The sequence below is a fragment of the Alosa pseudoharengus genome, unplaced genomic scaffold (assembly GCF_046254945.1).
Source record: "Alosa pseudoharengus isolate Yale_2024_CS ecotype anadromous, Long Island Sound unplaced genomic scaffold, YU_APseudo_1.1 YU_APseudo_1.1_scf_10, whole genome shotgun sequence".
Classification (NCBI taxonomy): Eukaryota; Metazoa; Chordata; class Actinopteri; order Clupeiformes; family Clupeidae; genus Alosa; species Alosa pseudoharengus.
The window spans coordinates 10,975,804-11,003,484 of NW_027468565.1; the positions used below are offsets into that span (position 1 = coordinate 10,975,804).

Consider the following 27,681-nt stretch of genomic DNA (forward strand, 5'->3'; position numbering starts at 1 on the left):
GACCGGGTCTTGTTGAAGACAGGAAGAGTTCCAGTGATGACCAGACCAAGCTCCTGGGGTTTAGAGGGTCAGGAGAAGTTCATGAGGGTTAACAGCACAAACCGCATGACCTGTCCACTCCCTCCCTCTATGGTATTCTTACATGCTGTGAAACATACTAAGATGACCAACCACAGCTCATCGGGTCATAGGGTCATAAGATCATACAGGTTCACAGCAGAAACAGCAGGACTTGTCAACTCCTATTCTCTCTGAGACTTCTCATGTTATTCTCCATCTTTATAGCAGCCTGTCTCCAATCCCTGCATGCATTCATGGCACAAAAACAACAACAATAACAACAACATAAACAAGAAATAGTCCTCAGCGTCCTTGCCTCTCCCAAGTAAACATATGTTGATTCTGCATTAAGTGGATGCTAATCCGGTTGGCTAGTGAATTCAACATCTCAGCCTCGCTTACTAATTACTTACGGTTACTAGCGCTGTGTGTCTGAAAACTTCTTCCTTTCCTCCTGCGACTTGAAAAGTGAACTTGAAAACGCGCAAACACTAGTACATCAAATGAGCCCATTTTGTTCCCAGCCGGAGGGAACACAAAAGCAGGAACGGGAGATTTCCCTAAAGCTGCAACCGCATCAGCTCAGAGAGACAGAAATCTAGACTCGACAGGCCCAAGCAGCAGGAGCTACAGCAGCAGCAGAACTGCAGATCAGGGATGTAGTTTAAACAACATTGAATCTCATTGCAGTGGGTGTGCCTGCCAAATCCAAGCACACAGAACAGAGGCTCCTGTTTCTGAGCCGGTTGGCCATTTTGTTTTCCCCTCTCTTCCGGGCCCATGTTTTGAGTCATGAACAGCGGATGGGAGATGTGGCAGATGTGTGAGAGGAGGGTGAGAGAAAGGGAGAGAGGGAGAGGGGGAAGGAGAGAGCAAAAGAGAGATACAGAGAGAGATACAGATACAATACACAAAAGATGTGGTAATGAAAGAAGTGACAGATGTGTTCTTACCAGTGCATCGAGGTAGACATTAGTCCATTGCACCTGCTTGGCTTGTTCATCTGCAAGAACCATAGGCCTGCCGAGGACATCCAAATATTCCTGAAGTACACACACACACACATACACACACACATTCAAATGCAAATTAGCATGCATACAATTTTAAAATACTAAAACATTTGGATAGCCATAGACAGCAACAGGTAGGCAGGTTCCTTCACCTGAGTGTTGATTCGGATTGCTCCGATGGATGGGATCTCAAAGAAGTATCCTGAATAAATATTAAGAAATGATGCTCAGTTTTGTCACATTTGTTGCCATTTTTCTGTTCTTTTCATTGCATTATTAAGGTGAGTAATTTCTTCAACGTTTTGAAATGAGGAGGACTTTATTCATGCTTTCAACCACTAGGGGGCAGATGTGAGTATGAAAGTGTTGCAGTTGACCTGATGAGTAGCCAAGCTAGTACAAGTGGCACAGTCATCATGAAATAATTTGTGCATGGATAGGGCATGAATAAATTTCACACAAAAACACAAACCAAACAGAAAACACAGTTAAAGGGAGGTTAGACCCTGTAAAGAGACTGTGACTTATACCTTTGTTATTACAGGCCATCCACTGGATAGGTCTGGTGTCGTAGTTGTGTTGCCCCACTGAGAACGTAAACACTCTGACCTGAGAAGCAAACAAACAGGTTTTCTTTTGTCATGGTGACAGTATAACAAGATACATATTTAGATGAGTTTTGAGAGAGAATTGTGGAAGTGCTAAACATTTCTACAAGATGTGAAAGCCTTAAGCTTTTTTTCATTCCATTTTCATTTACAGGAAGGAGAGAGAGGGGAAGGAGGGGAGAAAGGAAGAGGGCTTTGCTTGTTAGGCACACAGAGTACTGTGTGCAGCTTTGACACAGCTAATCCAGTGGGGACACAAATTAACACACCCACGTCATGACATACAAATCACCTCAAACACCCACTTTGCCCTAAGCGAAGACACTCACAACCCCCCCCCCCCACACACACACACACACCCATACCCCCCCCCCCCTCCGCCACACACACACACACACACACACACACACATACACAGAGGCTAAAGTGCCAACCTTCTTGTCAGGATTGTACCGCTCAAAGATCTCCTTAGCTCGCTCCTCTCCTCCATCGGTAAACAGCATGATGATCTTGTTGCAATTTGCCCTGGAGATGTTTTCCTGAAACACCAGATCAAACAACACACCAATGAGCCATCTGTAGTCACCTCCACATGTACTTACACTGTATACCCAGTAGGGGGCAGCCCATGACTGCAGCGGTCCAGCCAGCAAGTCAATTACATAGAGATTGGCTGGAACAATAGCAGGTGTCCCTGTTAAATACACTACCATGAGCTTTTGTGGAAAACTCCACTATAGCCCGGGCAAATGTGTCTGAGTTAGTTAATGCTCTTGAGTGTGTGTAGCCAAAAAACAAACGTGCAATTACCCGAGAAAGCTGATCGAAAGCAAACTCGAAGCCTTTGGTGTAGTTTGTGATGCCTTTAGCTGAAATATTCTGAACAGCATCCTTCAGAATCTTCTTGTTGCGTACATTGGCTTGGACCAGGCGATCGAAGCAAGCCGTGTTGTTCACATTTGTGTTGAACTGTGAGAGCAAAGAAGAAGACATGGAAAACTTCTTGACAGGAAACACACACAGTCATCACTCTACATTATGCCATATGGATAAGATTTCATTTGCACTTAAATGGACTTGGCTTTAATCAGTTTTGATACAGATTAGCTTAGCTCCTGAGGAGACAGAGAGGTCCCTCTGCACAGGCCTGCCTGTTTATTCGATCAGGGCTTATGCGACTGAACAGGTGCACTACAATTTAGCTCCGTGCTGCGAACGCGGCAGCCGGGAGAGCCCCTCAGAAGCCCGCTGCTCAACGAGCCGTCAATCACACACCTGCCACAGCAGGAAGTGACATGTCGGAGCCTCATTGCACTCCGCTCTAGACAAGGAACAATGAAGGTATATTTGACCAATAGGCCGATCTTTGTTAAGATGTGTGGTAAATGCACTGGGTGTCTAAGTAAATCTCTGGAGGAGGCAGCTGACACACCAACATGTCCCTATATAATCAGATTAATAAGCCACGTGTACAATACAATCCCACCCCCCTTCAATTTCCGTTCTCCTTCCCTCTCTCTCTCTTTCTCTCTCTCACACACACACACACACTCTAAGAAAGGGTGGTGGCGCAGTGAAAGTGATTTAAGTCTTTTCATGCTGTAAATCAAAGGCAACACTAACAATTTCCCAGCAGAGGGAATATGTACAAAGGCCAGCTTGTCCCCATATTATGTAGTGGGTCTTTGCTGTGGAGAAAATGTGCACACTTCCAAAGGTTTTAACAATTACAGCCCTTGGTGCACTGTACACATCTGACTGCTAATTAATTCATAAACATGCCTTATACAGTATGTCTATATATTTTTTTATTCATATCCATATACAAATTGCCATGTTCCACATAAGACATATTCCTATTTTAATACTCTCTGAAACAAAGACACAACGGGTTTTAAAAAGTGTGTCATTGAGAGCCATTAAAGCTCATCCTCTTGGTGTTGTTTGTGAATCCTGGGGTCACGCTCATTCACAGACTCACTGATTCATAAATCAATGTGTTTATCTGGCTCTCCAGGCCTGTGCCGGGCTCTCTATGGGCACACCTAATTGGGCGTGTGTGTGTGTGCGCGTGCTGCGCTGCACTGCGCTGCGGACGGCAGCAGGATTGATGAGTCACGCCCAGATGTGATTCCTCTTCATAGGCTGCATGCTTAATAATTAACGCCGGGGCTCCTCACAATGCAGCCAGCCCCCCCCCCCCCCCCACAACCCCCCTCCACCCCACCACTATGACTACTCACCATTCTCAGGGGACAGGATGCTATAAATAGAGATGTGTGTGTGCGTGTGTGTGTGTGATTGTGAGAGAGACAAGGAGAAGCAGACAGACATAATAGACATTGTGTCTCTGCAAATCAGGTTAAAACAAAGCCATGTGTGCCGTGCTCCATGTGTGTGTGTGTGTGTGTGTGTGTGTGTGTGTGTGTGTTGAAAATAAGGAGTCTCAGCACGCACTTGCTCACTTACCAGGATTAAGCTGCTAAGGGTTCTCCCTACCCTCTACCTACCCTCACACCAAGTACGTCACTCTGCACACGTCACACACATACACACACACACACACACACACACACACACACACACACACACACACACACACACACACACACACACCACCATCCAGCCCGTCCTGCCCACCGCTCGTCCCTGGGTCTCCATGGCGCAGAGGTGGAGCACACGTCTTTTTCCATCACGATGGCTACCAGAAGCACACACACAATCACACACACACACGCATGCACACACGCACGCACACACGCACACACACACACACACACACACACACACACACACACACATACAAATATACACAAACACACACACACACCCACATTGATCCCACTCCCTGCTTTGACAGATGTCAGAGGTGTGTTTGCACCTGCACAGTGCAGTGTTACACTGGGCTACACATTACTATACAGTATGTTTGAGTGTACAAATACAATTACTTGTTATATGTTGCACAGTGAACAGGGTCCATTTTGCACTAACGTGACGGGACTTAAACCCGCCACGTGTTGAATCTAAATAAGGAGAGGACTGGGGGGTGTGATCCACTACTTCTGCAACAGATGCTTTTATCTTAAGTGGCGTCGTGCCCCAGTGGACACCTGGACATCTGTATGGACATCCAGTCCCCAACAGCTACGAAAACAACAACAGCGATGACAAAAAAGGCCACCAAACAATCTCCGCTGGAGCCCAGCCAGCAGCCGTTCCGGGATATCTGAGACAAAGTCCACCACGCCCTCCTCTCCTCTCCTCTCGTCCCCCCTTCCCGAGCTCCACCTCCACCTCCGCCACCACCACCACCCTCTGTTTGTCCAGCCCCAGCCCTGAGAGTGGTACAGCTGCCCCCTGCTCTATCCAGCCTGCTGAATCAGAGCAGATGGCTCGTGCGCTGGGCAAACACCCGCCGAGACCCGGCTCAATTTACTTGTCCAAATATTTGACATTTACGATGCTCTTTACAATAGCCGTCCGAGAAAGACAGAGACAAAGAGAACAAGAGAGAGAGAGAGAGAGACAGAGACAGAGACAGAGAAAGAAAGAGAGAGAAACAGACAGAGAGAGAAAGAGAGAGAGACAGAGACAGAGACAGAGAGAGAGAGAGAGAGAGAGAGAGAGACAGAGAGAGAGAGAGAGAGAGAGAGAGAGAGAGAGAGAGAGAGAGAGAGACAGAGACAGAGAGACAGAGAGAGAGAGAGAGAGAGACCGAGAGTAGCTGTGGAGCCACTGTGCTGATCGTGGCTCTCTCCAGAGTGGACGAGCGGTGTCCTTTGTTGGCCTGTTCCAAAGTGATGTGATGCGATGTGACTGTGACGTCCGCCGATTAGGACTAGCGTGGCTCCAAACACCTGCACTCATTACCGTGCGCACATGTAGCAGGCTAATGGGGCTTTACTACACAAGGCTCTCACTGTTCCCCTGCAACAGTTGCTCACTTTCAAACAGGCAAGTTTAGTGCACTCTGCGGTGCGGCCTTCAGATCGGCAGCACCGTTGTTAAGCAGTAATAGGTGCCGGAGAGATTTAGACCAAAAAAGGATCTGTTCTCAGACACCAGGCATTTTGTGTATTAACAGTACAATTTTATCTGTTTCAGCCAACGTAAAACAGACATAAATCCAGGCAGAAGCTTAGCTAAATTAAACGTCCACCTCACTAATAAACGAATGACTTTAAACATATAACAGTTGGACTACCACTGAATCAGTTTTGTTGCCAAGTGACAGGAATTACTCCTTGAAAAGGGCTTCACGAAGCTCACAGGCTGAGTGGCTGGATGGGAGGCATTGCTGTATGCAGACTGCAGATCCAGCTGGGCTTTGGAGCGTCGTTATTCAGAAGAAGGATGATGAAAGGCCTGTGTGCATAACTTGCCGTGTGTGTGTGTGTGTGTGTGTGTGTGTGTGTGTGTGTAAATGTCAGCCCCAATGGAGGGACATTTAAATGCAGCAGAGGTGTTGCCATGATTGGGGCTATAAAACGTGATCTGTATGGGGCTGATGCACTTGATGTGATACAAGCAGGCCAGTGTGTGTGCGTGTGTGTGTGTGGGGGGGAGGGGGTGCATGGGTGTGTGTGTGGAAGTGTTTATACATCCAAGAATTAAATAAATTGAGCCTGTGTCTGTGAATATGGATGTGTGTGAACATTGTGTGTGTGTGTGTGTTTGTGTTTGTGTGTGTGTGTGTGTGTGTGTGTGGGTGGGTGCTCGCGTTGTACAATTTCCAGAATGTGCCCAAATGTCAGCTCAGTCCCAGGGTGCTGGTTAATGAGAAGAGGATTTATTGGTCATTTGAGTGATAAATGATCCTGGATCAGCTAAACGCACCCTGATGTGTGGGGTCTCTGACATCATCACAGCAGCCCAGCCTGCAACTGTATCGATCCACACGAACACACGCAAATGCAGACAGAGAGAGATATAGGGCTGTATTTTGGGTCACCAGCGCATGGCGTAAAGTTCGTTATTCACCGGCGCGAAGTTGAATTCGTTATTTTGCACCTTTATTTTTTAAGCATTGCGCCCAGGGGTGTGGCAATTAACAACCTAGGGAGGGACCTGGCGCATTGTCTAAAAATCGCTATCATACACCACCTAAACCTGGTCAGAAGTCAATGGCGAGTTGTTCATATGCTATTTTAAGAGCGCATGTCAACAGTCATATTGGCAGGTGCACGCACCATCCTTCTATCATTCATGAATCCACACCAGCGCACGTCCATGCAAAGCATTACAAATTGCACGATTACAATGGTAAACATAATTAGAATAAAGATATTACGAAATACTGTACATCTCATGATGAGTAGTTATTCACCATCATTTGCAAAGTGATTAGGGGAGAGGCGAGAGACATGTATGGAGCACAGCTGAAGACGCACTGTCACGAGATATAAGCAACTCCTCTGCAGGATAAATGTTGTTTTATTCAGTCATTTGAGCAACATTAGGGTAAGTGTTGCATTTTCCAGCCTATGTTTTCGATGGTAACCCATTGTCAGTCAATAGTGAAAGTAACTGCATATAACTGTCTTGTTGTTGACTGACTCCTTGGTGAAGTTAGTTTCACTTTGCCAATGAGTTCAAATAATAGACGAGTGCAAATGCGTGAAGGCTATGCTAGGCTTTAGTAAAGCATGGTTTAAGAATGACTATTCCATACGGTCTCGCAAGCAGCCTCCTTCAAATGCGCCGTTGAATGCCAAAATACCGATGCATTTATTTGACATATCGCGCGTTGCGCCGTTAAAGGGAATGACAGATGTCATTCTCATTGGTTTAAAATGATGTTACGCCCCAAACACACCCATTTGACTGATTAAAAGACCTAGGAACACCTTGTTACGCCATGCGCTCCACTTTTGAGAACGAAACCCCTCCCAATGTGAACTGAACATCCTACTAAATTTGAATAGACTTTTGACGAGTGACGATGCACTTTAGAATGTCATGATAGGGCCCATAGAGACACAATGACACAAACATACTCAGAGACAGTATGTATGTACACTCTTAAAGAGAGAGCGAGAGTGGGGGGTGGGGGAAGCAGTACTCATAAACAGCATACCCAGCAGGACAGCTTTTGCAGTGTAATTCCCCCCACTGGTCTATTCAACTATCACCAGTCACCATCTATTCAACTGTCACCAGGCACCTTAATGTTAGTCCCAGATTTCACATAATGTTTTACTGCTATGCATGCTAAATATCTTTTCTCTTTCACTATTCGCACTGTCATACCTAACACACACACACACACACACACACACACACACACACACACACACACACACACACACACACACACACACACACACACACACACACATAGTTGATTTGATAACAAAGCAGAATAGAAAGCAAGAAGATAAAAAAAACGTTCCCAAAGCTGTCAGCTACCAGTGGGATAATCCTTTATCAGCTCAGTGATTCACAGAAGCTAGGAGTGAGCATCCCAAATCCCTCTGACTAACGCACAGCAACAGTCAGATTTACAAACAGACGCACACAGAGGGAAATGGGCGTGCCAGAGATCTCCCAGAGACATGCCAATGGCGGATTTCTCCTTCAGAACACTGTCCAGACTGCGATGTGTTTGGCTTTTCCTTTCCTCCTTTTCAGAGAGCGTGAGTCATGTGGAAAACCTTTTAACAGGTTTCCTCACTTCATCTTCTACATCTCAGAGGTAGCAGCCCTGGAATGAAAAACAGTGACTGTAACAGTTCAGCCACGACTTTCCTCAAATGAGAGGTAAATGAGACAACTCAACTGGTGAGAGTGTGTGTGTGTGTGTGTGTGTGTGTGTGTGTGTGTGTGTGTGTGTGTGTGTGTGTGTGTGTGTGTGTGTGTGTGTGTGTGTGTGTGAATGAGCCTGGCTGGATAGTATGTATGATAGATGGGCATTTCCCAGGGTCAGTTCTCAGTGCCCCGTTTGCCAGATGGATTCCAATTGAGCTCTGGGAGACCTGCAGAGGCCTTTTCATTTAAACTCTCTTCCAGTGGCAAGCCCAGATCCATATTTCATTACTGCTTCTCTCTCTCTCTCTCTCTCTCTCTCTCTCTCTCTCTCTTGTTTCTGCTCTCTTCTTCCACAACTTCTCTCTCTCCACTCTAAGAGATTGCATAGAACATTTACAATATTACAAGTATTACAAATACACACGCACACCACACACACATACTGTACACACACACACACACACACACACACACACACTCATATATGTAAGTGGACACACGAATGCCAGCAAACACAACATAGCCATCTCATTTTTTCATTTCTTCCATCATTCTAAACAAGACACCAGGCCAACCGACCACGCAACCCAGCATGTTCCCACATATGGAGAGAGTCCCTTCTGGGGACCAATCAGATGACATAATTACCTGTAAAAGGCAACTATCTCTTAAATACCCCACCTGTTCAACACATGGTATGCTGGTGCCTAATAAGCACACAAGTCAGAAGACTCAATTAGAACCTCACTCGGTTCTAATAGGGGTTCTAGTAGACAGTAGCCATCTGGAACACTCACATAGACCACGTTGACGTAGTCATCATCGGACAGGGTCTCCAGCATCTCACTCACGGAGGTTCGGATGAGCTTGAGGGTCAAGCCAGATACACTTCCACTCCTGAAACAGACACACACACACACATACTGTATGAATTTACATGAGTTTACAGAATGGGGAGCTCACACAGAGACACATAGACACAAATACACACATGCACCTGCATACACACACACACACACACACACACACACACTTCATATCTTATTTCCTCTCAGAGGCTATTTAATGATTAAAATTCAGAAGACAAACAAGAAAACAAAAGCAAACTAGCAAGGTCAAATGAAAATATTAACTACTGCTTCTATCCCTGTCTGCGAATCAAACATAATATAAATAAATAAACAACTCTCAGGGCAACTCACGCATCAACCAGAATCAACATGTCCTTGGGTGAAGCAGCTCCCTGAATATACCTATAAAAGGAATAGAAAACAAAATAAAATGGAAAATTGTTATTCTCTCTGTGAATATAAATTAATGGCAACGTAAAGCCTTTATCAAACATTTAATTTACACCTCAATGTCAGCAATGAGACAGAAGCTCAAACAAATGAATGAATAATACATGCACCGGTATATCTAAAAAATGTATAAATATTCTATACTATTTATTAGAAAACATTTTAATGCTATGAATTATGAATGACATATTCCAAAGGATCTCTTCACCATGGTCGGCGGCGAACATCGTACAGGTCTATCTTGTTGGGGGTCTTCCGTGCATCCATCCACGGTGAGGCTGAGAGAAGGAATGAGAAAAAGGAGAGAGAAAAAAACATGGAGAAAAGGAGGAGAGGAGATGACAGTAGAGAGGATCAGAGAAAACAAAAAAAGAATGGATGTATGAAAGACAGGGAGAAGACAACAAGACAGAAGGAAAGAACAGAGGAAAAGAGGAACAGAGAGAATGGGTGAATAGGAAAGATGAGGTCAAGGTAAGATGGAGACACAGAAAGACACACACACACACACACACACACACACACAAACACACACACACACACACACACACACTCGTTTTACACACGGCAACTTTCTGGGAATGTATAAAGTAGATATTGATTGCCATGCCAATGCACATTACTTTCAGCTTGATGTGGCAGGCCATAAAGCTCTATGGAGAGCTGCATAGCACATGGTGTTCTGACAGCCCTAGGTACAGTATGGATTGGTGCATAGAGCCCTTGTCATGCTGTCGCTTTTATTAAATTACACTTTAGACCGGTCTCACTAACAGAGTCTGCTGAGATGGCAAAAAATCTCAAAATTAATTAGCATGATTGGCATGTCCTCTTAGACACACAAATTCACACAGAATTCATACACACATGTAAAGACACATGGACAAACATACTCCTCCACACACACACAAACACACACACACACACACACACACACACACACACACACACACACACACGCTCACACTCAACACCCCTCTCAGGCCAATCACTTTTGCAGTGAATCATCACCACAACACAACACAGTGATTAGTGCGGGTGGTTGTACAAATTAATTACATTATTCCTCATCTATTAGCCCAGTGATGTTAAGCATACACGTTTCTCCGATCAGAGCAATCAGTGTTTTACTAAAGGTCGTGAGCTCCTCACCAGGGCCATCATTAAGACACAGCAGGGCCGCTGAGGCTTGTGTGCTGTGCCCGGTTTGCATGGCTGACATTTGAATTTAGATTAAATTCATGGGGAAATGTCAGTGTATGTCTATCTGGGGACAGAAGAGATGTTTGCCAATTAGGGGAATGGAATCAGTGCACAGACAAACAAAAATAAACCCTGGCACACACATAAATACACACACACGCGAGCACAAGCACACACTCACATACACACCAGTGAGTGCATGCACATGCACACACACACACACACACACACACACACACACACACACACACACACACACACACACACACACACACACACACACATCCACGCACAAACATACCCTCCTGCTAACATTTACAGCTGCTACACACACACACATACACATACACACACATGCACGCACATGCACAAGCACACACACCTACCCACCTACACACGACTGAGTGCATGCACACACACACACACACATATACTGTGCACTAACACACCCCCTCTCACATTTACAGCTGGTACACACATACACAAATGACTCTGCAGAGACTCTGCAGAGAAATCTGCTGAGACATGCTGCATTTAGGTAATTATATCCACTATTAGAAACTTGTCTGCTGTAAGTGATGTTTATTTTTGCATAGTTGCATAGTGACATCCAGTGGACCAATAAATGTACAAAATGCATAATAAACTACAACATAGATCACACACACACACACACACACACACACACACACACACACACACACATGTGCAGAGATACCTGGATAATAGCGTGCGAGCCCTGTGGCGCTACCAAACACCTGCCAGAGTAGAGTAGGGTCCTCTTCCTTATTTTTCCTAAACACATCCTCCAGAGCTTCTGTCCAGTTCAGCTCGTTCAGCACAATGGTAGCTGTAAACAAACAAACAAGAAAACAAACAAACAAACACGCATAAGTATATCCACCATTAGAAACATATCTAGTCTACTCACTCAAAAGGCCAAAGCCACCCCAATGCCAACAATTAAATCTCCTTCCCACACACAGACACACACAGACACAGACACACAGAAACACACACACACAGACACACACAGACACAGACACACAGAAACACACACACACAGACACACAGACACACACACACACAGACACTGAGACGCTGTGATTTCCCTACTTTGTCTTAGTAAACACATGTGCGTATTCCTGTACTACATATTCCTGTACTAGTCAGTGAACTCTATTTCAACATCTGCTACAAAAGCTGGTTATATAACACTGGACAACCTCAGGGGATTATATTGTTTTTGTAACCAATTACCCCAGAAAAAAAACCAAAAACTCACTCCTCAACAACATTCAAACTTGTAACGAAAGATTACGAAAGATATGGGGAGTCTATGTTTCCCTTCTTCCATGTCTGGTGTGATTTTTTTCTGCATGCATTATAAAGTCTTCTGTCTGCTCTTTGGTGTCCGTGCGATGGTAACAGCATGTCCCTCCCAGGGGTGAGGCATCACAGGGGGAGGCAGCGGTGGGAGAGAGCCTCTTCCCTGCAGGCAGCCTCGCTTCCCCCAGCACCGCCAGGACATCCCCCCTCCGCCCTCCCCCCTCCCCCACGCCTGCCTCCCATGCCTGCTGGGATGGTGGCTCCATCAGTGCCGTGCACACGTACATAACACCTTCTGTGATCTGCCTTACCTTCACCTGCAACCCGCTTCTCAGCCCCAGCTAGAGTGAATGTGTGTGTGTGTGTGTGTGTGTGTGTGTGTGTGTGTGTGTGTGTGTGTGTGTGTGTTTGTGTGTGTCTGTATGTGTGTCTGTGTGTGTGTCTCTGTATGTGCGTCTGTGTGTATGTCTCTGTGTGGTGTGTGTGTGTGTGTGTGTGTGTGTGTGCGTGTGTGTGTGTGTGTGTGCTTAGTTGTATTTTATTTTCACTGTACATGTTTCCACTCAGTCAAATTATGAAAAAGCACGGTATACCCTATCATTGCTATGCGGATGATACACAACTGTATCTCCCATTTAAATGTGGTTTCTTTGGTCATCTAAACCCATTGCTTGATTGCCTAAAGGAGATTAAACAATGGATGTCCACCAAGTTTTTAAAACTGAATGAATCCAAAACAGATATTTTATTTTTTGGTTCACATGAAGCTGCAAATAATGCAATTAGTGAACTAGGGTCTTTTGTCAGATATGTAAAACCTTATGCAAGAAATATTGGCTTTCTACTTGACCCTTATTTTAAATTGGAGAAACAGATAAATGCTGTTGTCAAGTCACCTTTTTACCACCTTAGAATCTTAAGTAAAGACAAAACTATGTTTTCTTTCAAAGACTTTGAGATTCATGCCTTTATTTCATCCCACTGTAACTCTCTTTATTTTGGTGTCACTCAGTCCAATCTATCCCGACTTCAGATGGTGCAAAATGCAGCTACAAGGCTGTTCACCAACATATTTCTCCAGTTTTGAAATCCCTGCAATGGTTACCAGTGAAATTTAGAGTAGATTACAAAATTCTTCTTTTTGTGTGTATAAAGCTTTAAATGGACAAGCTCCCCAATACATAAGTGAGCTTGTACACTTTCACTGCCCTCCCAGAAATCTGAGGTCCTCAGATAAACTACTGCTCTCAGGGCCAGATGTACGTACATTTGCGAACGTAGCGTTATCAGCGTCGTGGACACACCGCAGATTGCGAACGCTGTCAGACCCAAGTTTCCGTCGTATTTATCAATCGTTCAATCCTTAGTGTAAACTGCGCCTCTCTGCTTTTCTCCGCCCATAAACGCAATTTGCGAACGTCCACAACTGAATGGCAGCGCCTACATACAAGCGCAGTTGAATGAAGTTAACTGATAACAACATTAAAAAGAATCAAACGTTTAGCGATCATGAAATAATACCATACATGATAAGATGTAAACAAGCAGGGAGATAATGACGATCAGTACTTCTACTCAAACTACTTGTGCACGTAGGCTATGGAAAATTGGTCAAATCTAGCAAGTAGGAAAGTTTAAGTGAATGACGTGAAAGTGAAAGTAAGACATTCGAAAGGCCAACGAAAGTTGAGGTTGCTTTTGGTAGTAGGCTACAAATACTTTCACCACAAAAACTGGTGCTCTAAATAGTGATTCTGTTGCCTTTGAAAGGTTCTCTTATTGACACATTGAACTGCAATTTGGATTAACACCTGCTTTTACAAGGCGGAAGTATTTAGGCGCAGAATAGACGTGCGCTTTTAGGAGCAGTCTTTGTAAATACCGCGGAATAAATAATTAGGCGCTCTTTACTCTTCCCCTCCCATCTTTTTACGCTAAACTCCCACTTTCCCCTGGATCCTCCACTTTCCCCTGGATCCTGGATCCTGCATATGCATGACATGACAAACGCAATCTGCCACTTTCAGCTCCCGCGACAGGCAGTTTGCGCTTTTTTACATCATTGCGGCCTGTTTGTACATACCTCGCAATGATTTTACACGCACATTGCGAAACAAATACGCCTAAAGTGGGCGCAAAAGCGTTAGTACATCTGGCCCTCAGTACCTAAGAGTCGTCTAAAAAATAAAGGTGACTGTGCTTTTTCAGTAGCTGGGCCCAGGTTGTGGAACAATCTGCCTTTTCACATGAGATCCACACTAACTATTGGTGCTGCTTTTACAGTAAAGCCAAGTTAAAAGAACATATGCTATCAATGGCTTGTAAATGAAGTGTGGAATGTAATTATATAGGCTATATATATGTACATATTATTTTATTTTTATTTTCCTGTTGTGCTTTTTTTGTGTCTTTATTCTATCATCTATTTTTCTTGAGCACTTTGGTCAACCACAGGTTGTTTTAAATTGTGCTATATAAATAAACTTGACTATGACTATGACTATGTGTGCTTGTTTGTATGTGTGTGTGTGTGTGTGTGTGTGTGTGTGTGTGTCTGTATGCTTCTATGCATTTGCATGTTTGTGCACGTGTTTGTGCCTGTGTGTGTATGAGCACGTGTGTGCTGGTTTAGCCTTTGAACACTTGCGCGTCTCTTTAAACACACAGCGCACTCTGAGGAGAGAGGGTGCAAAGACAAAGGGAACACTTGGAACACTTGGCAATTAAGAGACAAAGAGACGACAAAAGCCAAGATCTGAGGGAGGTGCGGAGAAAGCAGAGACTGTTATCGGGGCGCGGGCAACACTATTACGAGGACGCTCCCCGCCGCTCGCTCGCGCGTCGACACTCCAGCTGCAGAGGATTTGTTTGAGCTTATTGCACCATCTGACAGGAAACCATGGAAACCTATAATTACCCTGTCATCAATCAACCCCGCCAAATCCATGTCTATAAACCAGCCCAGATCGCCGTGCAGTTAAAACGAGATTGTGCTAAATAAGAACATAATTGTGCCTGTCAACAGTGGAGTTTAAAATACCGCTACACAAAATCCAACGCAGGGCTGCTAATAGGTGCACAGAGGGCTGGGTATGCACACATGAGAGAGTAGGGGAAAGAAAAAAAGCGCTTAATGATGGGTGGATGTGAAAGAGAGGAGGATGAGAGGAATTTCAATTTCAAAACAGAGATGGGAGGTTTCTGATGTGTCTGCTCTCTCTTTCTCTCTCTCTCTCTCTCATCCTCTTGCTCTTCTTCCCTATTAGTCTCTATGGGATCCACTCTGTCTGTCTTTCTCACTCACTCATGCCTCCTCTCTTCACCCACTCTGTATCTCTATTCCTCTTTCTCTCTCCATCCCTCCTTCAATCTCTCTGTCCTTCCTCATGATCTATCTCTTCTCCATTAGCAACTCTCTCTCTCTCTCAAACACTCTCTCTCCCTCCCTCCCTTTCTCTCTCTCTCTCTCTGCATATAAGAGGCAATCTGGAGGGTGTGTGAATCTGTGTGTTGTCTCTTCTAATGACCCAGGTTTTGGTAAGCGCTTGGCTCCTTTCCTCAAACACACCACTTTATCCTGGAAAATCCAATTTTCTGCCGTGGGGGAGGAAAAGGGCCCTGACCATTTGTGCCTGCCTGCATGTGTATGTGTGTGTGTGTGTGTGTGTGTGTGTGTGTGTGTGTGTGTGTGTGTGTGTGTGTGTGTGTGTGTGTGTGTGTGTGTGTGTGTGTGTTCGTGTGTGTGTGTGTGTGTGTGTGTGTGTGTGTGTGTGTGTGTGTGTGTGTGTGAGTGTACGTGTACCTATGTGTGTGTGTGTATGCACATCTCTGTGTCCCACGGGTCTGAGGGCTATTCACGGTAATAAGGTAATGAGTTGAGTGCTGTCATATTAAGGCAAACACACAAAGCTGAATTTAACACACGTTAACTGCTGTATTTAAATGAGGTCCATGTCACTGGCCTCAATGGGACACAAAACGATGTAGACCCACACCCACCCACCCACGCAGGCAGGCACACATCCTTTCAGACAGAAACACATTGATGCTTTCCTTTTCTTAGTCTCTTCCCCAGTGTTACTCATAACCAGAAGGCCAGAGCCACCTCAATGCCAACAATTAAATCTCCATCCACACACACACACACACACACACACACACACAGATACACACACACACAGTCTGCAAGGCCGGTCAAATGACAGGCATCAATACAGAGAGAGACAAACACACACACACACACACACACACACACACACACACACACACACACACACACACACACACACACACACACACACACACACACACACACACACAAACAGCTTATGAATACATCCCTCAGGAGACAATAAATGTGTCTGAGAGCCGTGCACGCAAGCAGACTGCCAACATCCATAGCCATCTTACCTCAAGAAGTAAATTCTAATAATGATACTATAGTATCTCTCTCCCATCATCATCTCTCTCTCTCTCTCTCCTTCTCTCCTCTCCCCCTCTCTTTACATCCCTCCCTCTCTCTCCCTCTTTCTCTCGCCATAATTACCCACTACTGAGTGGGTTTGGCATGGCTGCCATGCAAGCACACTGAAATTATCCTGCCAAAAGCTAATTCAAATCTACAGTGACACTAGCCTTACTAATTGATGGTTATGCTCGTGTAATACCCAAACAGCTGTCAGTGAGTGTGTGTGCCATGGACCAGTGGAGCTTGCGGAGGATGCCCTCTGCCTCCAGACACTCCAGCGAGCCCCCTGCTGCATCCTAGCCAGCCCCAGTTCATTGTCGTTAATAATGAATCGACTTACAAATATGCAATAAATAATAAATAAACAGCCCTGGCCTGCATTATCATTCTGGGTCCTCCTGTGCACAGTGCAACACTCATCAAGCATGTGAGAGTGTGTGTAGGTGGGGCGACTGCTGGCGAGGGATTGTGTTTGTGTGTGTGTGTGTGTGTGTGTGTGTGTGTGTGTGTGTGTATGTGTGAGTGTGCCTATCTCTCTCTCTCTCTCTCTCTCTCTCTCTCTCTCTCTCTCTCTCTCTTCTGTCTCTGTATATCTGTGGTGAAGTTTGCAAATTAATCTGTGTGTAGATGGATCTGCGGATTTGCTTTTGGATGTGTGTCTGTGAGTGTGTTCTTGAGTAGAAATGGACTGGCTGTGTTAGAATTTGAACATCACCAGGCAGCTCGACTCCAAATGAAAGTTGTTTGTTTAAAGCAAACAAATTAACTATTAAGTACTACAGTCTGTGTGTGTGTGTGTGTGTGTGTGTGTGTTTTGTGTGTGTGTGAGAGAGAGATCGTGTGTGTGCGTGCATACGTGTGTATGTGTAACAAGGTCAAATCTAAAGCGGTGCCGTTAACCACAGGACCAGACGCCTACCCAGCATGCACAGGGCGAAGAGAAACTCCATAGCCCGGCCATCCTGCCAACTCCCACTCTCACACACCACATAGACACAAGTGCAAACCAATTAACACTCACACACACATGGATACACCAAATGCGTCACGCATGACATCACATGCAGGTAGGGAAGTTTTTGTGACTCACTGCTGCCTCTGTATACTTTACGTTTATTCCATTTGTACACATACATTTGTCTGGATACTTGTACATCAAGTGTATAAATGAACAGGTGTGGAGATTACATGTGTGAGAGGGAGACTTTGTGTGCAGAGAGAGACTGAAATAAGCAATGGAGGACATACACACATATACAGACAGAGGGAGAAAGACTAGATACAGACACACAGAGAGGGAGGGAGGGAGAGAGAGAAAGAGAAAGAGAGAGAGAGATTCTGCACTTATATACACTCATGTGTCATGCATGTTACTTACAGCCATCGTATATGTCCGTAGGGATATGTACTGCAGAGAGGTTGTAGGAGATTACCCGTCTGAATTGCACATCCTCTTTGAAATCCGGCCTGATCCGATTTTTCTTTTCTTTATCAGTGTCATTACCATTGATCTATGGGAATACACACACACACACACACACACACACACACACACACACACACACACACACACACACACACACACACACACACACACACAGACACACACACACACACACATAATAAGAGTTGCAACGTGTTGATGCACAGAATATTTCTGCTAGGGCAAATTTGAGATTTTTTTTACAAAACAAAATACTGTAAATGCTTTAATGTGGAAATGTCTTCCAGCACTCACTTCTGTTCCCCCCTCTCTTTCTCTCTCTTTCTGTTTGCATTACCCTTCCCCTCTTCTTCTTCCTCTCTGTTTTGCTGTGAGGATGCTCTTGTTTATTTTCTCTCTATAATTGTTGCTATTTCCCCTTTGTTAATTACAGGCAGATTGCAGCAGATGCAAAACACAACATGTCCGTAGACAAATACGCTTAATATTAAAGGAACATTTGGTTGGTAGTCGCCAGAAACGTCCCTCCTAATATCGAGCCCTCCCAAAGCAGCCTAAGGTTTGGATCTGACCACATCCTGACTTCTTCTGATGCTGAGTAAGTTGCTCTCTGCTCCAAGGTACTGATAAAGCAAATGGGTTGTAGGCTATTTGACTGCTCTAGGGATGTGTGCAAATCTGAGGTTGAAAGAAACAGTGATACAAGCTGCAGTCACACTGCATTTTACAGTGACCTAATCACATTTTAGTTATGCTAGAAGGCTAGATTCCATGAATTAAAAAAGCTTACACATAGCATAGTGCAAAAGACTAAGCAATGATAAGAAGAGGCATATTGTATGGTATTGTATGTTCAATGTATCTATGGTATTGTACTCATTTGTGATTAGAAGCATATTTAATTTAACACATAATGTCTCAAAATTAGGAAAAAATTAAGTTAGTTCTAGACTCAGACACTACCAGAAATCAAGATCATTTTGGTTATTTGGTGTTTGTTTAGTTGCTTGGTTCCCTTGCACGCTTATGAAGGGTTTGATACAACCCTAACAAAGCCTTCTCCTTTCCCATTATTATTACAATAAAGCTACAAATATCCTGTGAGCAATGCTCAGGAATCCAAACAGACATCCTGTCAGTCTGCCTTTGCACTGGCATGCCCAGACTCAAGGAAGGACACGATGAAATTGCATTATGGCAAGGCAGGTTTGGGTGTGTGGGTGTGTGTGTGGGTGGGGGTGTGGGGGTGTTTAGATGTTTGCTTATGCTCTTTGAAAAGTCCTTGATAAAGAAAAAAATGTTTTAAAAGGATTAAATTGACTGAACATTATAGTCCTACTGCTAAGTCAGACCGTAAAAAGTAACTTCAGGTCAAACCGGCTAGACGTGGTGTCTTTGGACTCATCATCTGAATATATAACAGAGTTCTCGCGAGAGCACTATTTGAATTTGCTCAGCGAGTGACTCTGGCGATGAGTAATGTTGCTCATTACCTATGCCCATGGAGCCGAGCTGCACCAATCACATTGGTGTATCTGATACACAGTAGGTGGGCCAGAGGCCAGCTAAACAGATGAAGACAGAGCTGCGACGTCAAAGTCCAAAATCACTGATCGTAGTGTTATCCAATTGCATCAACGTCCGGAATAGGTCAGTAAACATTGGTCGTAGTGTTATCCAATTGCGTGCAGTGATATTTTCAAATGCATGCTTGATGCTGCCCCTTGAGTTGGGCCATTTCATAGCCAGACCCTTAATCTTTTGGATTTCGGTCTGGATTTCCAGGCTAAATATATACTGTATCTATGGTGTAAGCACTCAAACACATATTTGAAGTTAAGTAAATGACAGAGCTCCAATTAACTGAAAATACTGACCATCTGAAAATACTGACTACAAATTGTTTTGTTCCAGACCGTCATAAATAAAAAAAAAAATGCTGGGAATATGTCATCAAAGGTCAGGTTTAAACTTAGTGTTGCTGACACAAGATCATCTTGGCTGAGATGTTATTCACAATAACACACAATGGTTATAAATCAGTTTCATTAAATAATTCTATGAATAAAAGGGAAAAGTCACGGTACTGTAGGAACATAAAAAATGTGTTGATGTTGTCGACTACTTCCACCAAAACAGCTATCTTAAGAAGTGATGCATTGCCATGAAACACACCACCAACGCTATTAGCAAGTGTGGTGTACATAGAGAGCAACACTACTTTTTCTTTAACGCCACCTTCCACATCTGATTGTATGTTCTCCTTCCTCCATCCTGCAGACTTTCTACTCTCTCTCTCTTTAGGTCATGTTGCATAATTATTGAAATATTATCCACATAAATATACATTTATACAAAGAGTAAATATAATTATATATATATATATCTCATTTTCCTCTCTCTCTCTCTCTCTCTCTCTCTCTCTCTCTCTCTCTTTCTCAGCCTCTCTCTGATGTGATGCATAATTGGCAGGTGTGATACATGAGCTGCTGTTGCTCTCTCAGCATCTGTGAAAATGTGTGTGTGTGTGTGTGTGTGTGTGTGTGTGTGTGTGTGTGTGTGTGTGTGTGTGTGTGTGTGTGTGTGGGTGTGTGTGTGTGTGGATGTGTGGATGTGTTTGCGAGAGAGCAAGTGTGTGTGTGTGCACGTGTGTGTGTGTGTGTGCGTGTGTGTGTGTGTGGGAGGATGTATGTGTGCCGAGAGGAGAAGCACCAGATGGATCTCTATTCCACATTCTCTCCTCCAATAGGTTCGCACTTCGCCAGAGGAACCCGGAGTCATAAATCATCAGGCTGGAGATGTGTTAATAACTGGAGCACGCTTTCCCTCTCCTGTCCACTCTCACCCTCTGCTCCATCTCTCTATCTCTGTCTCTACCGGATACACTGGGTTAAACGCTGACCGTAACACTGGGTCCGAACATAATGTAAGGCCACTAGGTGTCCACTCTCTTTCTTCAGTGCCTCCACCGCTGTCTCTACCTGGTACATTGGATTGAATGCTAAACCTGACATAATGCCGGGTAACCAGGCGCTATTTCACTTTGTCTCCTGAACAGCTACATCCTCTAATTGGCTGCATAAAAATACTTGCAAAAGACACTAAGGCTCTATTTTTAACTAGAGTCTGTAGCTGGCTCTACACTAGGATTGATATTGGTAGAATAGAATGCAGGCACAAAGGGATCCACTGACTTTGAATAGAACACCTGTATTTATTTCAGGGGACATCTAATGAAGGCTGGACTTCTGGGCATGCGGTTATCCACTGCATCAGCAGGGCTTACACAGTTTACTGGTTCAATTAGGAATTTGATTTCAACTGTTTCATTAGCAGGATTCTCAACATCATTTTAATGGCACTTTTGTAATTCAAGTCAACCACTAATGCAACAGAATGGATTACAGTCTATGAGGAATGAAATGACTATCTTGACATCTGAATGACCAATGTGCAGTAAAACAGTTACTGTAAGAATGCTGTTAGGACAGATGGATAACGGTGAGATAGAACTGGAGGGCTAATGAGTAAGAGGTTACTCACATTTTCCTTGGCGTTGTAGTAAACTATTTCACCCGCCTGCAGGAGAGGAGAGATAAAGAGCATCATCCTCAATTGTCCATCAGTCAGCTTCAGTCATCACACCAATAGTAAAGTATTTGTTAAAAGTTAATTGAGCGAGGGTATGTATGGAATAGAAAATATGTTTTCATTGTGCTTATGAAAACTCATGGGTGGTGCATACATGAGGTCTAGACTCATGTAAAGTAAAATGAATCAAATAAATAGAGGAAAGAAGTCAACTTTGTTCATGGTTTCATGTAATATTCAACAAAAGCATACATGAAACATATAACCTTCCACCACTCAGCTAACAACAGACATGACAAAAAATGATTTGATTTTTGCTTAGATTATGTTTTAGGTAACTAAAATTACATTGATGATTGATGAGGTAAAAGTGAATGAAGGTAGAACAGGAAGGTACAACAACTCTACTAAGCTCTGTGTGTGTGTGTGTGTGTGTGTGTGTGTGTGTGTGTGTGTGTGTGTGTGTGTGTGTGTGTGTGTGTTTGTGTCTGTGTGTGTGAAACAGAGAGTAAGAGAGAGAGAGAGAGAGAGTAAGAGAGAGAGAGAGAGAGAGAGAGAGAGAGAGCTGTAAAGGCATTTCGGTAACCTATTTTGTGGAATTTTCGTAACCTTAGTGGCATTTCTGTAACATCATGTGGCATTTTGGTAACGTCCAAATGGCATTTCTGTAACCAAAGTGGCATTTTAGTAACATTCCTTTTTGGAGTGGAATATTTGTAACATATGAAATAAAAAGCTTTTTTTATACAATTAAATATAATCTGAGTTACTTACCACCCTCTTAGTGTAATCATGCAAAACATTTTAAACATTTTGTTTATACATCAACAGGAGATTAAATTATCATATGGTGTCTATATTCTCTCTCTCAGCCAGCTACAGCCTGTCCCCACTACAGAACTCTTCATCCCAGCACCACTCCACTCTTCATTAGCAGTTACAGTAGCTCTTCTGCATCTTTAGTTGGCCCTTCTCTATACAGACACTGACCACCCCACCCCCCTGCAAGCACAGCACACTGTGAAACTAAACACATTTTCTTAACTTCTCTCCCTCCCCATGTCCGACACACCTTGTTAGGGATACAGTTAGGGATAGCCAAGCAGGCAGGTCGTATCCGAGGCTTTATCAGTAAGCAAGGCTGCATTAATGCTGCCGCGATTAGTTGACTTATTCAATGTATTCGACTATCAAAAGTTCATTTTCTGCGCCCTCGCGGCACTTCAGCAGCCTACATGTAGAAAGGTCGCAGCCCCTTACTCGCAGTTTCCCCAAATATTAACAAAGTAGCACTCACAAAAACTGTTCGGAAGTCGCAACTATATCTAGTCTATGTTTGCAACAATTAAGGGGAGTTTATGAGCGGTCCCTCCTCCAGTGGTACGGTCCTAACGAACGCCAGGTTGACACACAGTTACAGTAGGCCTAATTGAGAGTTTAAAAAAATCGTTATTGTTCCATCGTCGTCCAGCAGCTGTCAACATACAACGGAAAACAGGCGATTTTGGAAGGTGTGTAGCCTTCCAAAATCGCTTTAACTTTTTTAATCTAGGCGGCATTCCACCCAGAGTCAGAGGCTTACCCTCTGTGATATGAATGAATGTTCTGCCTCCATATGCTCAAGCAGGCCTTTATGTCCATGTCGCAAATGTAGAGTCCGACTTGATGCAGCCACAATCATCTTGAAAGTAGCCTATAGCCTAGGCCTGACAGGAGATAACATTCTACAATTTACACTGATTTTTTCTCCTCTGTTGATCTTGCGACGTTGTTGGCGAATTTGTATATGCCTATAAAAACAAAATACCACTTCATTTCGGGTTAAAATGCATTTTTTAATGCCTTACATTAGCCTACCACGTTACAGCAAATTAGGCCCATTAGGCCTACATTATGCCACTTTTATAACGCGTTACTCCCAACACTGTATGAGGGCAATTCCACGGAAAGTGGACTTTTTGTCACATCCATAACGGCAGTGAAATGCCTTGGCATTTGTATGATGTGAATGATAACATTAATTTTCTGTACATTTCATTTTTTCTCATGTACATTCTTCAGCCAAAAATAGCAAATGCTCAAATTTCATGTAATCATTCACATCATACCATACCATCACATTTTATTGGCGTTATGGATGTTACAAAAAACGTAATTTTCCATGGAATTGCCTATAGGCACAACAAAACACTAAGAGGGGAATTAACCCAAGTGCGTGCGTACAGTCAAAAAACGCGTATTACGCATATTTCACTCTGCCAGAATTCTCCCCTGTGTCATTTACGCTCGATAGAGGGAGAGTTACGCGTTTTGGCACCCCCAAACTCTGGGTGTTTCTTATGTATACAACTCTTGCGTGCATTCGGCCACTGACTTTCCAGCTGGTTCTCCAACATGTCGCTCTCAAGCTCAGTCGCTTGCCGCCTTGCTAGAGCTCGCCAGAGGCTGAAACACGCTACTACATTTAAACACAGTTGCCGCGACTCGAAGCATTCCAGCCTACGAAATTAATAAAAAGTAAATCATGCATAATTTAAAAATAAATCAATAGGCTACTTGGCTACGCAATAAGGTTTCCATTACAGGACCGCGGACGTTCAATTAACGCATGAAAGCGGATGGTTTGTTTGAAATCCCGACACTCTTTCAACATGGAACGTAATAGTGATCATCAAATACCCCCCAGATTTCAGTGCCCATCAGTCCCAACATTTAACAATATAATCAAACAGTCGAAAAGTAAATTAAATATCAAACTAAACCGAAAATGTCATGCTTTTGAAGGCCTACCAGTATGCCGCTCCAAGAAACGCATGTCTCAAAATAAAACTCGCATAAGAAATAAAGGGCCGTCTCGAATACAATTCTGCCCCTAAAGGCCTGTACTTTGTCTTAAGACCCCGACCATAATTTGAGGATTTACAGTATCTAAGTAGACAAACTGGCTTCAGATATCCAACAGAGTGAATACGAGATTGTGCAGTCTTAGCTGTGGTTAGTGACACGATGCTGTTAATGGGGAGTTTTACATAGCATAAACCTATAGGTTATTATTTATTTGGCGTACCTATAAGGCTTTTTTCCTTATCAACACTGCGGGGGATTTGACGCTTGTCGCTGTGTGTGTGACAGAAGCGGAATGGGAGAATGCGTGTAACAAAAAAACTAAAAAAGCTTACGAGCGATTTACGCGCAAATGGGAGAATCCAATGAAAATGACAATGAGGCACTAAACATATGCTGAAAACAGCACTGGTATTTCGCACAGCAAAAGTGGGGGGGTCCAAACTAACAATTTTAAAAAGTCGTATAATGGCCTTTTAAAATATCGAAAACGGATCATTGATCAGGAGGAAAAAATATCATGGATCAGGAAAAAATAATTTTCCTCGGCTCTCCCCCCAGGCCAAAACATTTCTCCTGGCCCTTCCCCTAAGGCTTAAAAAATTCCCTTAGGCCCCCCCCCCCCCCCCCTGACGACCACCGCCCCCCGGTAAATATCAGTTTTTAGGGCTGTATTAAGGTCCAGCGCCACTATAAGGTGAAATAATATATTGCGTTTGATGTCGGGTAAAGGCCGAATTTGAACATGTATTTTATTGTATTGTATTTTAAATAATTTAGCATGCCAAAATAAAGGTTGAGACATTCTATATTTGATTGTTCATCGTTATTTCTAAGCTACATTTATCATAACAAATTATCAAACAAAATCATCACAGGATATTCAGCAACTGCTTCGTGAGTGATATCAACGATTCATGTTTGATCAATGATATCAATGCACATTAAAATGACAACTTTGCCTCCATGCAATGCCAATGCAGGATAATCCTATATCTTGACCAGACATTGGCTATCTTGTATCCGGTCCAGTCAAAGGCCAATTTTGAAGTCTTTGCGTGGTAGACTGAAATGTCAAGTGTCGCGCAGATTGCGTCCTGCACAAAACTCATTGCACTCAATTATACTTTTTCTGTTTAAATATACGATGTAGCGGGGTGTAACAAAAGCTCAAATGACCCATCTGCAAGAATCGAGTGATGGGTCGTCTTTAGGGGCATGGTCTGGCTCTGGAATTGAGCGCTGGTTGAGATTACGAAATTAAGGGAGCGCCTTCGCAATGGAAATGCGATGGAATGCGTTCAACACCATGATACGTGCACGGTGTTGGAGCCTATAGGCTACATGAAACTTGCTGGATTAAAAAAAGAAAAACACTGTGTAATCAGTTAACATTGAAATAACATGAGCAGAACTTGCAATTAAATAGCCCATTTCTCTCGCCTAAATTTAAGTGATCTTTGGAGTAGGATTTATCCATTTATCCAAAGAGGGAACATTCACTCTCAGTTTTTATGTCAGCCTATTTAAAGACTTCCTACATCATAGATGGTGGAAAATCATCCACCAAGTATTGTTTTCAATAAATCAGATTCATCTTTTGGATGTCTATTTTCCTCTAGGCTATGGCTATAAGAATGAACGTAATTCAAGTCTAGCGCATAATAGCGCAAATAATCGCGGGAGATACAATTTATCATCATTGTCTTTCAGAAGCTGAACTATGGGTATATCTGCTCCTATGTTTGAGGTAAAGGTATTAAATGAAACAAGACAGCCAGACGCACACATTGGTGCCAATTGTAGCACACTTGCTCAAGAGATGGATACATTCTTCTACTCCAAAGATCGCTTAGGCCTACATTTAGGCTAGAGAAATAGGCCTACAGTAGGCTCCCTATTTGTAAGCTCTGCTCAGAAAATGCTATGCCATGAAATATGCTGGTATTATACAAATATGCTGTTTGAACCCATAGAAAATGCACCCAATTTCATCCTGTAGCCTAATGTTATTTCAATGTTTACTGATTACAGTGATTTTTTTAAAAGCAGCAAGTTTCATGTATAGGCTCCAACACCTTTATTTGAGATATATGCAAAGCCATATTCCACCCTTCTAAATGCAAAATATCTGACCTCAGCTGAACTTACAGTCAGCTCTTGATGTGTAGATTTCATTTAATGCACGTAAAGCCATATTCCACCCTTCTACATGCAAAATATCTGACCTCATACGTGGCACATGGGCATTACAAACTGACCTGCTGAACTCACAGTCAGTACATTTTAGGATGCATCTCTGGGATACTTACACCTAGGTGCCTTGTATCATATATTTCCTGAAAGCTCTTGATGTGTAGATGTCATTTAATGTATGCAAAGTCATATTCCACCCTTCTACATGCAAAATATCTGACCTCATATGTGGCACATGGGCATTACAAACTGACCAGCTGAACTCACAGTCAGTACATTTTGAACACAGACTGCTAGACATGTGAAAACTCTACTCTCAGTACTTGTCAATTGTAGATATGTGATTCAATGATGTACATTTTTGACATTGTTCACAGTTAGTCTAAACTTAACCCTAGGAAATGTTACAGAAATGCCACAAAATACACTTTTACTTTGTAGTGCTCTCTTCCAATATATTTTGTAAAAAAAATTTCCAACAATATTATAAGTGTTACTTTACTGTCCAAAGCTATAGTGATACCTTCCCCCTTAATTTTATGCAGGCTGAAATCACAAACATTTTATATTTCCCATTCATTCTCATTCATTTATATGTCGAAATGTCTATATTTTTTACTTATATTGTCATAAATGTCAAAAGTAGTATTTGTCAAGTAGATATGTGATTCAGTGATGTAATGATGTAAATGTTTTTTTGATATTGTTCATAGTTTGACTAAACCTAACCCTAGGCAGTGTTACAGAAATGCCACAGAAACGTATTATTAGTTCATATTTCTCCTTTAAAACACATCCTCTGAATTTCTCCTAGATGAAATGAAGTATCATACAATATTGTTCAAAACTGTGGTGATCATTTGTTTTTTTGGTG

General features: G+C 43.2%; 1 protein-coding gene across 1 annotated transcript in view; it reads right to left on the bottom strand.

Annotated features, from left to right (window-relative positions):
- Positions 1-27,681, bottom strand: part of LOC143100252 (voltage-dependent calcium channel subunit alpha-2/delta-1) — a 112,434-nt gene that overhangs the window by 32,263 nt on the left and 52,490 nt on the right. The window contains exons 5-16 of the mRNA XM_076263242.1: positions 21,720-21,755; positions 18,111-18,243; positions 11,654-11,785; positions 9,941-10,010; positions 9,634-9,684; positions 9,229-9,328; positions 2,492-2,650; positions 2,116-2,220; positions 1,604-1,682; positions 1,226-1,275; positions 1,014-1,103; positions 1-53 (exon numbers count right to left, since the gene is read on the bottom strand). The exon at positions 1-53 is cut by the window's left edge and continues 25 nt beyond it. Coding sequence (XP_076119357.1) covers positions 1-53; positions 1,014-1,103; positions 1,226-1,275; positions 1,604-1,682; positions 2,116-2,220; positions 2,492-2,650; positions 9,229-9,328; positions 9,634-9,684; positions 9,941-10,010; positions 11,654-11,785; positions 18,111-18,243; positions 21,720-21,755 — 1,058 coding nt within the window. The remainder of the gene's footprint in view (positions 54-1,013; positions 1,104-1,225; positions 1,276-1,603; positions 1,683-2,115; positions 2,221-2,491; positions 2,651-9,228; positions 9,329-9,633; positions 9,685-9,940; positions 10,011-11,653; positions 11,786-18,110; positions 18,244-21,719; positions 21,756-27,681) is intronic.